Raw genomic sequence first — 17507 nt, forward strand, 5'->3', positions numbered from 1 at the left:
CTGCCCAGTTTTTAATTTTCTCACAAGATTATGGTATTTAGACAAGATAAATTGCTAGGAACAAGTATGTAAATTCTGTAATGCTTGCATTCCAGCAATTTTTTTCAAGTAAAGGATATTTGAATTACAAAATAGGGAAGATTGATTGCTGTGGGGGACTTATTTTGAGTACCGAGTGAGGTTTGATTTCTCCCAACTCTACAGTGAACATTCATAGTGGAAACACTTAGCTCATGATAAAATGCAGCTAGTATCAAGCCATTATTCAGATGACAGGGTAGTGGAATACTTCGAGCATAAAAAGTCAACACTGGATCACTGACGCGACATACGACTCTGGCTCAACCTCCTTCAAATACAATGAACAGCAATCAACTCCGTCTACACAGCACAGGCTATGTAGCCAGTTGCTCCATAACTGGAAGATGGGGTTGAGTCCCAAATGTGGGAGCATGGCCCAGCTCTTCCATATTGTCAGAGATTGGTTATACAAGTCTCTGGTTATACAACCAGAGATGTACTGATACCGGACCCCTGGAAATCGAGACTCCAAACCTGACTCAATAAAACAACTGCAACTAGTCATTAAGGAAAGTAACCTTCACAGATGATACATGTTGAGGTTGTTACAGAAAATTCTTTAGTGGAAAGTAGATAGCTAAAACCTGTATTTTAGCAGTATATATTTATTTATGAGTTATTAGTGGACAAATACTGAATAAATATACCTTTAACTGCAGCTGTCGGAAACCAATTTCTCCTGCTTCAAATTTTAAACAAATTTGGCATCAAAATATTTCCTACCAGCTTCAATTCTGCCCTTCAGCTCATCAGATTGATCCTGACAATGTTTAGTGACAACCTTTAACAAACCTAATTAGTGGATGTTGGTAAATTCCAATCTTTGAAAAAAGTGATGCCTTCAGTTGAAATGCTGTTAGGTTAAAGTACTTGAAGTTGGCACAATGTTCTTGATCATTCAGCAAGGATGTTAAATCATAAACTGATAATGCAGTGATTTAGGATTGTGCTGAGATTGAGAAAAGAATAATTGAATTAATCTACTCTAGAGATTGAAGTATTTTTGATAGTAATGATGAAAACTTAATAAGAAACTCTAAGCAACATATCACAAATATGCTGAAATAAAAGAATGCTAAAAATTGGTTGAAGTTTTTGAATTAGTAATTCTACCCACCGCTTTGACAGCGGTCTCAATGCAAGGGGAAGGCGCAGAGTTAGACTGCAATTGGGGAAAATAGAGCTCTGTGTTTTTTCGCTGACCTCCAACTGCTGGTAAAACATTTATTGCTGCATAACAGCTTATAGAAAGCATTTTTTAAGCAATGGAAATGTAAAGGTGGTCAAGCAAGCCAGCTTGACTCTTGTAAAACCTCTTGTAAAAGATGGCCAATCACAGGTTTGCAGTTTGCATTGCAGACACAGTGACTGAAACTTCAGACCCTTGGAACCAGGTACTGAAGTGACAGAGGGCACGGAATTTGTGAAAACTTCCATTGGACTGCTCCCCAACACTTTCCTGCCTCTGTGGATTTTTGCTGGGGATGACATCGGGACCCTGATGGCAACCCACCAGGTACCAATTAAGGTGTTGAGGAAATGATTAACCTGGATATTCTTGTTATATCTCTATTTTTTTGGAGTCAGTTGGAAGCCCTGCAGTGTGCATGACATGCCAGTTCAAAGGAATTAGTAACAGAGGCAGAACCTATTGAGTGCAACATAACATTAAATTACAAAAATAGGAAGCCTGCAATTCAGCAGAATATTGGGCAGTCCACTGCCATAGGAACTTGCTGTGACTCAAAGGATACATTAAGACTCTTGTCACCTCACCTTCCTCTGGTCATAATAATCCTGCCTGTCCTCCAGTGACTGTGATTGCACTCCCAATCTCACAACTAGCTCAGCTACTGTCCTGAATTAGAAATGTTTCTAATGCTCAAATGTTTAAAATGAAGTAAATTCTAACTAGTGAAACCACCTCCTTTAATTTGATTGTAGTTTAAATGGTCATTTTGCATTTCCATGATGCAATGCCCACTTTTAAGAGACAACAGAGTTGGAATTGTAATGGCACAAAGAGAGAAGTCTCTGTTACACTTATCTTTTACATTGAAGGTGAACTAAATAAGTCCATTAAGGTTCTAGTTATAGTGCAGATTGACATTTGAACTGAGACCTTCTGAAAGAGGACATTAGCAATGCACCACCAGAGAGCATCCAGCTCCCTCTCCTCAGGCATTTGTGAGCTATTTAAAACAACACAATAAATCAAGGATCGGTTACAATGAGGTTTCATTTTTAAAGGGTGGCATACATGGAGCCATGAATAGTATCAATTTGTTCAATGTGAGATCCTCCACGTGTTGGTTTAGATTGCCAGCTGGCAAATTGGGTGAGTCGCATAGAGGACACAAAGGAAAAATTCTAAAACTGGGCAGCCTGCCATGGTTTGATCGAGTCATTACAAGGAAGAGAATGCTGCATGCTGGCACTGGTTCAGCAATTGTGCGCATATGGACTGAAATACTTCAACATTTTTAAAAAGAGCATCAATACGAAAAGAAAACCAAACTTCCACATTGTCTGCAATCAATTACTTTTGTTTTTACTTTCAGGTATCTGATTCCATCATTGGATCGATCCCACGCTGGTTTCTACCGTTGCATAGTGAGGAATCGGCTTGGAGCACTGATGCAGAGGAGGACAGAAGTCCAGGTGGCATGTAAGTTGGTTCAAACCATTGGCTCAAAATACTAATGTGCCAGTGGGACAGCTGCTGAATGTGTTCTTAATAGATAATGCGACATTAGCAGATAAAAAGGTCAATTCATATGAACAATCAACTTATTCAAGTTCAACTTTATTGCTGCTGGTAGTGCATATATGCTGAGGAATGAGAAATGATGATGACTGAGAAAACTCATTGCTGGAACCGTAAGCTGGTAAAATGAAAGAAGAACTTTGCAGGTAGCCATTCTGCATCAGTTGACCGAAATCTAACTCCCAAAAAAGAATTAAGTGCAGGATGAACAACAAAAGGGTAAACACTGTTTTGGGCGTTCTTTTACATTCTCATCTGAGGCTTTAACAGATCGAGTGTTTTTCTGGTGTTTATCAGAAATTTAAGATTAGAATCCTCCTGCCTTGAATTTCACTTTCTGCACATATGGCTTGATTCCTTGTCACATACTGGAAAACTCTTAAGGGAATTTCTATTCCCAAGACTCCCCATTTTACAGTAACCCAAAAGCAAAATTGGGTTAACTAACAAATAAACCTGTGTTGGAAACACAGTTGGTATGGAAAGCATTTCGAAGATTCTGCAGCAACTGAAGAGCTCAGTTATGTTGCTTGTGATATAAACTGTGCTGACATTCACGTTGCATTGTGAATTCCTGTCAATCACAGCTGCAAAACTAGGTAGCAAAAAAGAAATGTCAGCGCAACTTGAAAACAATGCATATACTGGTATTTAATATTCACAGTCTCAGCTTGAAAACTGTCAAGGTTATCCAATCTTAATGTTTTGCAATGTTATTTTATAGCACAAACCCAGTTGATTCCAAATTTAAGTGCAAATGGCATTCCAAAATCTGAAGCCACCTGACCCTCTGGGAAAAAGAACTCAAAACAGGTGGAATTATCAGGAATGTGTGACTCCAGCTGACTCCCACCCTGCTCCATATGGCCAGATATTTTCCTGATTAACCTGCTCAGTGATATTATGATATGCCTATGGAGCAGGTAGGACTTAAACCTGGGCCTCCTGGCTGGATAGGATCACTACCACTACACCGCAAAACCCTTTTGCAAATGGCCAGATCGTGTTGAATTGACCAAGAAACACCTGGGATGCAGCAATGTTCCCTCAGTATTGCCATCCTCCCAGGAATTTGAGGAAAAAAATGACTGGAAGTAGTGGATCTCCAAAAGTAAAAACAACCTTGAAAGTACTTTTCAACATGTAAAAACAAAGTTATTCCATTTTCTTTAAGTCAACATTTTAGAAGGACTTTCCTGATTATGTTTGGCAGCCTTAGCTTCTTTCTGTAGTTCAATGAACTGACAACAGGGATTGCTATTGTTGCTTTAACTGAATCTTTTCAATTATCTCCCTGTCTTATAATAACCTTATTGACAAAAAATGAAGTGATTGTGTTAAAATAGGTTGATTCTGCTATGGAAAATAAATGCAAAGATGCAATGGAAAAAAAATTGTTGCCAATAAAACAAAACACTAAGCATCTGTATCTCAGGACCTCATAACATTGGAAACTTTTCATTCTTCCTACAAGCTGCTTAAATGGTAATAATTTAGTAGCACATTGTGAAGCCTATCATGACTCATGTACCTGGAAATTCTCATCTGGGAACTTTAACACAAGAAGTAACATCACATTTAATAAAACATTGCTATAAGATGACATACTGATATTATCGAAGTCAGGTATATTAAAACTAATCAGATACTGTTCAGTTTGGAGCTAATCTTTGCAGGAGACTCCCAGGAGGACAGTCAAAATGTCCTTGAAGCCATTCTGAAGAGACTGAACTTGCGCGCGCACACACACACACACACAGCTTTCACCCTGAGGGACTGCCCAAGAAGAAGGCAAGACTGGACAAATGATGAAGGCACAAAAATAACTGAGTGAACTTGACAACAAACCATCAGTGGAAGACTTGTGCAGTGAGAGGCAAGCACCACACAATTTCCTTTTATGCTCTTCACTTCCTAGTATGGTAATTTTACATAATCACTTTTTTTCTTCACATTCCAAGAAAAGGAACTTCATTGGAAACAGATCCTGTGCACTCATGTGGTCAGGAAGGACCTCTATTTTCAAATAGTAAGCCATCATAGAGGTTGTCAAGAATGAAACTTTAGTTTGCTGATGTTTCCACCAGGAAAATAAAATCTGACACATTTCAACATATTAGCCATATTCGAGCAAAACGTCTTTTTACTCTCTAACGAGGATCTTCCATCTGCTTCTACCTCTGCATGACTAAATATGCTGTAACACCACATCATATTTTTACTGTATGAAGATTAAAATGGATTATTCCCAATCAGAGTAATTGTCCACTGCAAATAGTGAAAACAAGCTTGAATTTACAGCTATATTTGATGAAAAAAACTTAAGTTCTGTGCTTATGTGTTGTACCAAGAGACAGTACAAATGCTAACAGCCAGACTGCATGTCGGAGTGGAGAGATGGGAAAAGGGCAAGTTACACTGCTGCTTAATTACCTGGGTAATGAGTATCTAATCAGGCAGCAGCATTAATGAGTAACAATAATGTGAAAATCACAGAAGATTTTGTACATTGTTTTAATTAGCTTAATTAACCACAGTCTATTTGGGCACAGCAGAAGTGTGCGTATTTAATATTAAGCTCCAGGATTGTAGAAAGACCATCCTTTAAAGGCACAAGGTTTTTGTTAGATTTATTTTTGTCATAGATTTGGAACCAATAAAAAATAAGTTACCTATTTTGCCCATTATTTTTCGAGCAACTAACCCTACCAATGGTAATTCTACCATCCAAGATTTAATTTTTCAATTTTTAAATTAAAATGCTTGACATTTGGTTCAATTTTAGAAAACATTGATTTGATTGTCCTGCTTCTTTAAGAATAATATCCCATTGCACATGCCAAACGTTGCTTTAACTCTTACCCACCTCTTGCACACCCTGACAATATCTTTGTGTGAGTTTCTGAGTCTTGCGATATCAGCTGAGAACAGAAATTCCATGTGTCATTCAGACATGAAAGAGATCTAAACCTCAGTGTCAAAAGGAGGAATGATTCTTTATTTGTTTCTGTTCAATATATGTGCACGATATTTTACCACGATTCATGTTTTTGATTTTTTTGATTGATTTTTATTCCGCTATAATGTGATCATACTGTGAGAATCTCCTTGTGGCAAAATGGACAAGAGAGTGATGAATTAAATTGAGTTCACCTTTTCTTCAGTTATTCTTGTTTCAAGCCAGTCATCTGAGTTTCTAACTTAATGTGAAAAACAGCCTGTTGTAAAATGTGTACCACCAAGCTGTCAGTGAGCTTTTTAGAAAACACGTTGTAATAATTAAATATGTTTACAAAAGTTTGATGGTTGCACTTTCCTCAGCTGATCTTGTACAAGCCCAATTTAAAATTTGAGTCACAGAGGCTGTCTTCCATGTAACATTACAGTTTACTGATAATTTTTCTTTCGTGCAAAAGTACATGCAGGAATAAGGTATCAGTAAGCTTATGCAAAAATATTGTCACCAGATAACCCAGAATGATCGCTCAAATAGCTTATGTTCAATGGAAGTGATGTTGTGTAGCACTGTGCTACTTTGACCCTCAGGGATTTCATGCGTGTCTTGATTATAGACTCAAATAACAACAGAAAATGTCAAATACCTCACTTTTGTACAACGGCTGCAACTGTTAATTATATTCAACCAACATCTTTTCCTATGTTACTTTATTTCAAGAATGCAAGATTAATGTGAAATATTGTTCTTCTTCATTTTATGATGTCTGATTTACCTTACTCTCCCACATTCTCAAAGTTTGAATGATATTGTTGAACTCATTTTCTATCCAAATCTGAAACTTCAGCTAATGCATTAACGTATGTAATTTGCTTCCTCCCTTGTGACAATACATCAGATCTTGGTGTTACCAACAGAGCTGCAGTATTGCTTTAGGTAGATTTCGAGCCATAGACTTAATGATCAAAATAACTGGTGGGCATCAAAATCAATGCCCTAATGCTCTTTCCCATTATGACACTGAAGGAGATTAACCTTTTAATACACAAGTTGCGTAAAACCACTACAGATAGTGATGCGCAAAGCCAGACAGATAGGTGGGTTTTCAGATATAATTTAAAATAATGAAATTTGAGTTTCCAACTCAGTAAAGAAATAAATACGTATAATATCCTCTCTTGATTCCCCCATGTGACTTTTTGAAACTGTGTCATCCTGATCATCTGTACTGCAGTAATCCATTTACTGGCGATCTTGTTTCTAAAGTGTATTGAATACCTTGAGATCAGTGACTGGTCGATTCTGAATGTACAGCATGAAATTGACCTGAAATTGACAAACAGATCATTGGGAAAGAAATATGGCTATATGAAACTTGGAATGTTTCGAATTAAGGGGAAACAGCATTGTTAAGTTTAGTATATTATTCGGCAGTTTGGATGTCATAGAATGTTGAGGATGTGCCTTCCATACAAATGGTGACAGCTGCAGATTCCCTTGTACGAGCAAGCAACACACATCACCATAAAGGAAGACATCCTTCAAACTCAATGAGATGAATAAGCAACTGTGGGAAATATTCATAATTGTTGATTTTTATTTGTTTCTATCTTTCAACTTTAAGCCCTTTTAGGAGCAATGTCACTATTCAAAGAAGAAAATAATTTACTGTTTGTTTTACATGCTGAGACAAGATATTTGTGTTTTGGAGAATGGAACATTTCCTCAACTTGGATATTCACTGACAGCTTCATGCAGTCTACAATCAGGATCAGAAGTGATTAGGTGGAGAACAGGTCACCTCGTACTGTGACCCAGTAATGCTCCAAACTCAGAAGGACAAGTGCTTACTGCAGCACAGTGAAATCTTTACTTCACACAAGTTATCCTTTTGGCCTTGCAGAGTGAAATCAACAATTTTCAAAGTGTTTACAGCACAGAAACAGGCTGTTTGACACAACAGGTCTATACTGGAGTTTATGCTCCACATTGCTCCATCTCATCCAATCAAGGATTTAAGAAAGAAAGACATTCCAAAACATCAGCGAATTTTGCCACAAGGCAAGCTTCGGAAAAGAGCAGTGTGATACTGACTGGATAATTGATGTTTGTAATGTTGTTTAAGGGATAAATGTTGGTCATGTTACTGCAGATAACCCCCATGTTCTCCTTCATAACAGTGCCATGGAAACTTATATGTTTACCTGAGAGAGCAGATGGTGCCTCAATTTCTTATATCTGTTTTAAAGCAGCAACTTCAACATTTCAGCACTCCTTCAGTACCGCACTGGATTGTCAAAATAGATTTTTGTGCTTAGGTTTCAGGTGGGGCTTGATCAGACACACTGACTAATGACTATTTTATGCTGGGAGCCCATATGCACTTGAAACATATGCTCAGACTGCTCACCATCATCTCATGTATGTCTTCTAGAACAAGTGAAAAGAAAATTACACATACCCTGTCATTCTTCAATGCATTTGAAATCAAATTAAAACTAAAATGGCATTTGATAATCCACTGAACTAATTAGTCATGGTCTTTATTCATCACAAACACCCAAATTAGGAAATATTAACAATCCATGTAGTGATATAATGTGATAAGTACCAATACCCATGAAACGATGAGACTTATGCTCAAGTCTACACATCATAGATTTCCTGATCTTACTGATGCACAGTGCGTAGCTATCAATGAAAGGCCAGGAACATCACCATAGAGACAAAATACATAATTGAAAGAGGATAATCGTCATTTCAGAGCAAGTTTTGCTCAATCCTGAACATAAAGTTGCTGCCTTGCATGCCGTTTTAGCTGCAAGTACATGAATGATAAATATCAAGGAAAAGTGAAAGAGGAGCTTTGTTATGAGTATGTTAAAAAAAAAAATCCATGGTCTAGTATAACAAATTGATCTTGCTGGTGAAGAAATCACTAACACTCGCAAAAATTCCTAATTTTGTGGCCATCATGTCAATTTCCAAAGTAATGTCCTCTGTGCTGTTAAAGGTGCCAAGTTTCTGCTATTTATATTTTCATCAGTGTCCAAGCCCTGCTTTCAAATTTCAGTGAACATCAACTCTTCATTTTTACAATGTCTTTCCCATGTGACAAATGTATCATCCATGATAAAGATGGTGGTTGTTCTGCTTTTATTCTCCCACCAGTAGCATTCCAAAACCAATTGTCATGAAATACAACAGCATAAGATAGCTTCTCTCTACTATTTCCTCTCTGGCTCAGTTGAAATATGCTTAACATCTGCTTTACACTTCTTCACACCTGGGATCACCAACTCAAATATCAACAATTAAAATCAAAGCATTGTGAATGGTGGAGACCTGAAATAAAAACAGAAAGAGCCAGTTCCAAGAAAGAGAGTCAAGTTGGACTTGAAACATCAAGCATGTCAAAACATTCTGTGACTCAAAGTTGTTGCACATACCCACTTGTTTTCTCACTTTAATTGATGCATAGAAATTTCTGAACGATTGTAGTTCTTGATGTTATAACTGAAAACTGCCAAGACTTCACAATTTGTATTGTGTTCCATAAAATGTACAGCATTGATGTCAACATCTGAACAAAACTGTTTATAACACTTTTTTTTACTAGATATGGCAAACTTCGAGAGTGGTGAAAAGTTTCTCAGTGTCTCCCAGGGAAATGCTGCAGTTATCAGGGCACCAAGAATTTCTACGTTCCCCCGTCCCCAAGTCACATGGTTCAGAGATGGCCGGAAAATCTCACCCAGTGGTCGCATGTAAGTTTGAATGTAATGATCTTTAGGTTGGATTTTTTAAAAATTACAGCTGCATTAGCATTTTGTTAACTATTACCATTGCATTTACTCAATATATTTTTAATCCTTTGGTTATCATGCTGTTTTAATTGGGCCAATTCTAATGCACTCAAAATCCACTCACTTATACAGAGTTCAAATTAAGCCCTCTGTCACCTTCTGTTAGAACACTAAATACTGGGGCCATTACCAGGACAGGTTTTTGAGCTGAATGAGAGTGCTGACTATTATTCAACAAAGTGCAATCAGTAACCCGGCTTCATCTCCAATTGTTTATGTTAATTCAACTCTCTCACACAGTCAAGACAAGTGAAACATGTTAATGATAATTCTTGGTAATTGTGTGGCTTTTAAAATCAGTACTAATGGTGAAACACTTTTTAAATGTAACTTAATTACTTTAAAACAGCTGCTCTTTCCACCAATCCAGGGAGGGGCAAAAGAATAGGAAATGGAAACTAAATATAAAATTAGTTTTTGATTAACTACAACACAGTAAGTCCGAATCATTTGTCTTGATTATTTAACAGAACAATATTGTGGAACATTATATAGGTTTCTGGCATCTGTAATGGAAAATATGGATTAATTGAGATTCATAAAAATGCATGCTAGTAAAACAAGTGTTGTTTTCAGTCCCTCTAAGGAGATGAGAGTGAAGAGTGGTACTATCTCTTCCTCGCTAACACACTGCGTGCAAGTACTGCAAAACTATTTCTTTATATATAAAGTCGTACATTTGTACCTTGTCCTTTCATTATCATCAATTCCCCTGCCAAATACTTTCCAGAAGATGCAAGTAGAATTCCAAATAGCAGTTGCTCATAGCTTTCCATGACAGACCTGCTTCATTTATTCCTGATGTATGTTGAACATTCAAACTTGTGTTTTCTCTCTCAATTGTGTGTTTGTATTGTGTTGCTTTTTAGGAATCTTTATTTGGGCTGCTGCTACATTTTCTGTCAATATCCTGCTTTCATGAAATTTTCTTTCTAAATCATGACACTCATATTTATGTTACTCCTTGAGTTCAAATCCACGCAGAATATGAAGTAGCCTAGAAGATTTTAGTCATGGGGGCAAAATGAATTATAATACCAGAGGGTTTTGGTTATGCATAAGTACATGATTTCAAAATAGGCCAGTATTTAAATCTACATTAACTGCATAAAATGTGTAATTAATATATTGATGTATTACAAGTATTTGAGCAGAACATTTGTACCCTATTGTTCAGATACATTCATCACAATAGAAAAGGTAGCAAGCAGAGTTTCCACAGTGATCATGGGTCATTTTATATAATTGTCTTTCTTTTAGTGCTTGCATTTTATCACCAGTTCTGCTATGATTTTTATCTGCATATTGGTCAGGAAGCAGGATGCATCACTAGTCATTAAAATGAGAGAGTTGGGCTTTCAGTTTCCTGGATTTGACACTGGATTGAGTTAAATCTGCGCCCTGAGAACCACGAAAAGCCATTTCCTGGAGAGAATGGCAGAGCAATTGAATAAAAGTTAATGCTTCAGTTTCCTTGACATGACAATTTCCAATCACTCTTGTGCTTTTGAAGAAAATATCTGGCTGCATGTGATTGCTCCCAAATTTATATGGAAAGCTTAATTGACCCAAAATTTGGCTAAGTATCAACTTCAGGCAGCTTAATTAAAGGTTTCTCTCGGTGAGCTCCAGCGGGTTTTCTCATGTAATTCTCCATTGCTCACCTCATTACCTATGTATCAGTCCCCCACAGTGCTGCTGTCTCGTTATTGTGGGCTCAGCAGGGGCAGGCATGCTCATCGCTGCTGATCTCTTCCTGGCTTCCTGTTGCTGATGCCATATTTAAATCCCAGCTGTGCACCAGATCAATCACGACAAACCAGCAGTTGCTACTCACTGTTCCAGTATGGGAAGAATTGCCCCTACAGTCAGGGCACTCCAGAGCTGCCCAGTTCCTCTCCTTACAGAACATAGGAGTAGACTATTCAGCCTATTGACCCATTCAATACAATCATGGCTGACTGAATACTTCAGCCCACCCCATTCCCATAACTCTGTACACCACTGGTAATCAGAAATCTATCAATATCTGCCTTAAACAAACTTAAAGACTAAGCTTCTAAAGCCTTCTGTAATAGAGAATTTCAAGGGTTCCCACCCTCTGAAAAAAGAAGATTTTCTTCTTCTCCTAAGTGGGACTTAAGTGGTATCTGCCTTATTTTTAAATAGTGACCACTGGTTCTACCCTCCCCAACCAAAGGAAACGTCTGATCTGCATCCACCTGTTTATCCCTTTAAGTATTTTGTAGATGTCAATGAGATCTTAGGAGCTCTAGAGAATAGTGGGCCAGTTTGGCCAAATTCTGTTCATAGGATAGCCTTGTTATCATGGGAAAAGGTCTGGTGAACCTTTGTTGCACTGGCAATAATATCTTTTCTGAGATAAAGAGGCCAAAACATGGTACTCCAAGTACCGACTAACCAAGCTCTTGTACAATTGAACCAAGACTGCGCTACTCTTGTGTTCAAAACCTCTCACAACAAAGCCTAAGGTTCCTGGCTGAAGCATTCAATCTTTTGGAAGTTCAAGGTGAGTAGGGCAAGCAGACATCTGGCCAGAACATTCTCAGCATAAATGTGACCTCTAGCCACAAATATGGCCCCTATAATTGTACTCAGGATCACCCATCCAAAACCCCAAGACCAAGAGGCTCCACTATGGAGCAAGCTCCCTGCATCCCAGCTGTACATCCTAGGAATCTATCCATGCATTGTAGGAAGGAATCATTAAGGAACACTTCTGAAGACACGTAGATGACACTTCATTGCAAAAAGAATGATTCATTTATAAATATGTATCCATCCTTCATCATTAGCTCTGTGGTTGACTGTTATTTTAGCTGAAGCTACAAGAATGAAGGTAGACAGGCTGTCATTCTTAACACCACACTACTCACTGTTATAATGCCATTCAAGGAATATCTATTCTTTCTGGAGTGCCATGGAAGTCTGTCATTATTGAACGAGGGAGCATTAGGTACAGTGAAAGCTTCCATCAGCTTGTAACCTTAACTTATATGAAAAGTGAACAAAGAATGAATGGGAAGCTGCATCTGCTGTTGGTACTGTGGACTGTATTCTTCTGAGGTGGGAAGTTATAAAGTTTGCAGACAACACCAAAATTGTTGGCAAAGTAGACAGTAAAGAAGGTTTTCTAAGGTTAGAGAGGGATCTTGATCAAATGGGTCAATGGGCTGAAAATATCAGATGGAGTTCAATTTGGATAAATGCACTATATCCCATTTTGGTCCAACCAACAAGGGTAGGGTTTATAAAATTAATGGTAGTGCCTTGGGTAGTGTTGTCGAACAGAGGGACCTAGGGGTGCAGGTACATAATTCTTTAAAGTTTGAGTCACATATATACAGGGTGGTTAAAAAGGCATTTGGCACATTTACCTTCATTGCTCAGTCCTTTGAGTATGGGAGTTGGAAAGTCATGTTGAGGTTGTACAGGACATTGGTGAGGCCTTTTTCTGGAATACTGTGCCCAGTTCTGGTCACCCAGTTATAGGAAGGATATAATCAAGCTGGAGAGGGTTCAGCTTTTTGATTCCTGTCCACAGATGCTGCCAGACCTACTGATGTTTTCTAGCAATTTCTGATTCAGATGTATTCTGTATAAGCCAATTGTCATATATACAGTAGAAGATTGTGAGTGTAGTAGAAAGAATGAGAATTTCATTCCCCATTGACCTCCATACCCCCATGTTATCTAAGAAAGGCAACTTTGCATTTGGGATAATAAGTTACACATTTTTAAGTTCGATGGATGTGAGGTATGCAGCTCCTGGACCTTCTATAGGCTGTAAGAACTGGGAATAAGTTTTAGAAATGTAGAACTGAGATGAAAGCTTACAGCTCACCAGACGAAATTCTGCTTCACAGTCATTATTTGGATTAATTTGTAATGTTCAATGACATGGTCAAGATTGATAATCAACGTAACTGGCCAATGCATCATGAAGTTCACTTGCAGCTTCTGTGATGACAGATGTCTTTAATCTGTACTGAGTAAGCATCTGATTAATGCATTGCTTCTCAAAGGGTCTCAAAGGCCCACTCCCTCAGAGAGAAAAAAAAATGCTCAATATGCCCTGTCTGGGTGTGGTAGCAGCCATGTTTCTCCTCAATTGTGTGCTTGTGAATCAGATGAAAATTGAATGTGATGCAGATTGAGCTTCACAGAATGAGTAGCAGGCTCGGCATGTCAGTGTCAGTGAAACTTTTCCCACAGTACCTTGTGTCTTCCCACACTCTATTATCTCCCATCCTTAAATGGTGAGTCACTACTTCCTTCACAATTATTGTCCCTTAGCATCCTGGCGTGCTGCCTCCAAACCTCACAATTGATTTCTCCAAACTCCTCACCACAGCAATAGACTCAGTAACACCCCTTGACTTTCAATGTGGAGACCCTCCCAGGACTGACCATGGCTCATCACCATGACTGACTTGGAACTGCTTCCATGGCTGAGGACTGACCAAACTCCTTACTGATGGCTACACATCTCCCCAGCTGACTTACTGTGAGCCCCCAGACTGGTTGCTCTGGACTTGCAGGACCAACCATGGCCCACTCCTTTGTCTGCAACGATTGTAAACTCCGAACCCTGAACATCCCAAATGACTGTCTGACTGTGTCCAAGCCCCTAGACTGATACCAGATGATACTCTTGACTTACTTGTGCTGGTAGCCCCTGAATAATGACAGCCCTCCTTGCCTTGACTGAGGACCACTCTGCTTAGACTTTTCAACGTGCATGAGATGCGTGCCTGAAAGGTGTCAGTGAATGTCAAAGTGCAGTATTGAACTGGTGAACTGTATTGTAAGTGAGTTGGAGATGTCCCATGATTATGTGAGATTGGTAGTTAGGCTGGAGGTGGTCACTCCCCACCAAGCATGCCCTGAGATATTGCTTGCCAAGATGGAGGTCTGGAGAAGATGCCAATGAATTACACTCATCAGGCAACTGCTCTGACTTCAATGTCAGGACATGGTGCCATCTAGTTTCTCTCCACTGCCTGAGAGGTAGCAACCTGCACATGAATAAGGCTAGATTAGGAAAGAACAACATGTTAACACATGCATATGGAACCCTCGTCATTCACTAGCAAGATTCTCTTCAAGCTGTTAAAATTTTATGTGCAAAATCAGACTTCTTTTCTCAACCTTGACAATCTCTTTTTTTTTTCCCTCACCATATCTTCCTAACTATCTCACCACTGCCCTCGTGGTCAGAGTATAGGATAATCCAGCCCGTAGAAATAACGCTACACTTAGAATGGTAGGGCTTCAACTATATGGCCTGATGTGTTCATCAGGGGCTAATTTTAATTGCTGGTTCAGTGTTGTTGTGACATAAAGTCAACATAATTTACTATCAGAAACAGGATGCTCCACAAACATGTGTAACCTCCATCAAGGAAACGCTTATGAAATTAATTCTGATGATTTGTTGGGTATTTGTATTATTTGTTGTATTGCTGAGCCACACAGACAAGCAAGTTCCACTTTGAATATTTGATTACCATTTAGTTAACTAAGTAGGGATGCCACATTAACCACGGTGTTTGTGGGTAAAATAGGAAAATGATTCTTCCAGAACTTTACCGTGGTTACAATATCCACTGACCTGTTGAAAAATTTCTGAATAGGCACACGGTGAGAAGAGGATCCAATATAACATTGGTGTAGCCATCATCATTAAAGTCTGTTACAGTCATACTCAATAACGAGTTGCATCAGGCACAGAAGGCTGCTGGTATCCATGGGGTAATATGCCAGTGTCTATAAGAGAATGGAAGAGTAAGTGGGAGAAAGACGAGGCAAAAAAAAATCAAAACAATCCTTTAGCCAGATAATGGGCTAGGCAAGTTAAAACAAGAGAACTGTGGATGCCAGAAATCTGAAACAAAATCAGAAATTGCTGGAGAATGGCTTTTCAGAAGAAGGGTCACTGCACTTGAAACATTAACTCTGCTTTCTCTAAGGGCTAAGCAGTTAACTAAGCATAATTTTTGTAAAAATGCTGTTTACTATTTTATTCAAGATTTTGTTCCACATCAACCACCACCACAAATACCATCGATGTAATTCTTAGCTAGTGTCCAAAGTTGTTCTCCTCCTTCATACCAGAAATTGGTTTGGGAAGGATTTGCTCTAATATATTTATGTGTGTAACTTCAAAGATCATATGAAACTCAATTTACCTTTTACTATAACATTGCACTTCATTAACATTGCCAGCATTTAATGGAAAAAATCTTAGATAATTTTTGATTGGAATTCAGTTTGTAATTTAAAAAAGTGATGTTAACTGTGGCAGTGTCATGAAAACAGAATTCTGGGCATATTTAATTTTTGTTCAGTTAAACTAAGACCTTGGAGTCTTATCAGGATTGCACTCCAGAGGAAAAAAAGGTACAACATGACAAAAAGAATTTTACATTAAAATTATCAGTCTGTTGCAGACATCTGCCTTTGTTGAGCTGTCATGTTACCATGAAAAGAGTGAGACTAGCACTGTTGTCACAAATCTCAGCAATTGCATTCAGGCCAAATTATCCAATATTTTGAACAGTGCTGATTGCTTTGTTCAGCATTACAGCCTTATTCAACTTTGTCCCGATTTGACCATGGTGTTGTGTGTGTGTGTGTGTGTGGTTATCACACTGGGAAATGGAAAATTCCATCCAATGACAATATAAAATTCTCTGGTCAAGTCTACCGTAATTGAAACAGAATGCAGTGTACCATTAACATTGACCTGTGAATAGGTCCAACCGCAAAAGAACACAGTCCATAGTAACAATCTGATACCTTCTTTGCCCACGCATTTTTGCTTGGTGTCTTGACACTTACAATTTTCTGAATGAGATCGTTGTCCATTCCTTGAAATTCCAGTTTACAGCTAAAACCGCCCCAATTTATTGACAAAGGACACTGACAAATCTTTAAGAATTGAATGGACGTTTGGTAGAAGACATTAATCCTTCCTTTTTTAAAAAAATTTACTCTCAAGTCAAAATAGAATATGCAGACAAAAACAGGTTTGTCAGTGCTTAAGACTATTTTAAGATGTGGACATGTCATCAATAACCGAATGATGGAGCAATCCAGATGTACAACATTTTTCTTTCCCTTGGTGTTCATAAAAGTGTATGTTCAGAAGAGCAGCATTTCAATAATCACAGTGTTCTGCTCTCCTTGCTTGGTTTACCTCATTTAGCTGTTTTCTGTCACTAAAGAATTGTGAACATGGAGAACCATTGTGTATAAAACCATTAAGTTTATACACAAGATGCATAAGTCCTGGATCATTTTTAAGATGAGCAAATCTTTACAATTGGAGTTCGTGGGTGCAGTGAACTTCATTGATCATGTCAGATATGTTTTCCTTTAGAACTAGCAAATTGACTTATGACAGCTAGAGCACAGCAAGGTCCACTTGAGAAACTGACTGTGCAAGAAAAAGTCAATTTCTTGTTACTAACCTGATGATAGAAAAAATAGCTGGTTCTTCATTTTAGATACACGTCTGCCAAAACATTTACTGTATTTCAATTGCTCCTAAACACTAACTTGCGTGACATTCTGCTTCAAACCTCAATGATTATTTTAGCAAGCTTCCACCAAGATATTCTAGATATTCACTCTGCATATCCAGGTAAATTCCCATTCCTGGCAATTTTAAAAAATTCATCCATGAAATATTACCTTCACTGGTGAGAGCAGGATTTATTGTCCTTCCCTAATTGCTCAGAGGGCAGTTATGAGTCAGTTGTATTGCTGTGGGACTAGAGTCCCATGTAGGCCAGACCAAATAAGGATGGGC

At 38.3% G+C, this 17507-nt stretch overlaps 1 protein-coding gene across 1 annotated transcript in view; it reads left to right on the forward strand.

Annotated features, from left to right (window-relative positions):
• The window catches only part of sdk2b (sidekick cell adhesion molecule 2b), a 428005-nt gene that overhangs the window by 104089 nt on the left and 306409 nt on the right, over positions 1–17507 (forward strand). The window contains exons 3-4 of the mRNA XM_048611111.1: positions 2643–2749; positions 9424–9571. Coding sequence (XP_048467068.1) covers positions 2643–2749; positions 9424–9571 — 255 coding nt within the window. The remainder of the gene's footprint in view (positions 1–2642; positions 2750–9423; positions 9572–17507) is intronic.

This window comes from Rhincodon typus, chromosome 23 (assembly GCF_021869965.1).
Source record: "Rhincodon typus isolate 14 chromosome 23, sRhiTyp1.1, whole genome shotgun sequence".
NCBI classification, from domain to species: domain Eukaryota; kingdom Metazoa; phylum Chordata; class Chondrichthyes; order Orectolobiformes; family Rhincodontidae; genus Rhincodon; species Rhincodon typus.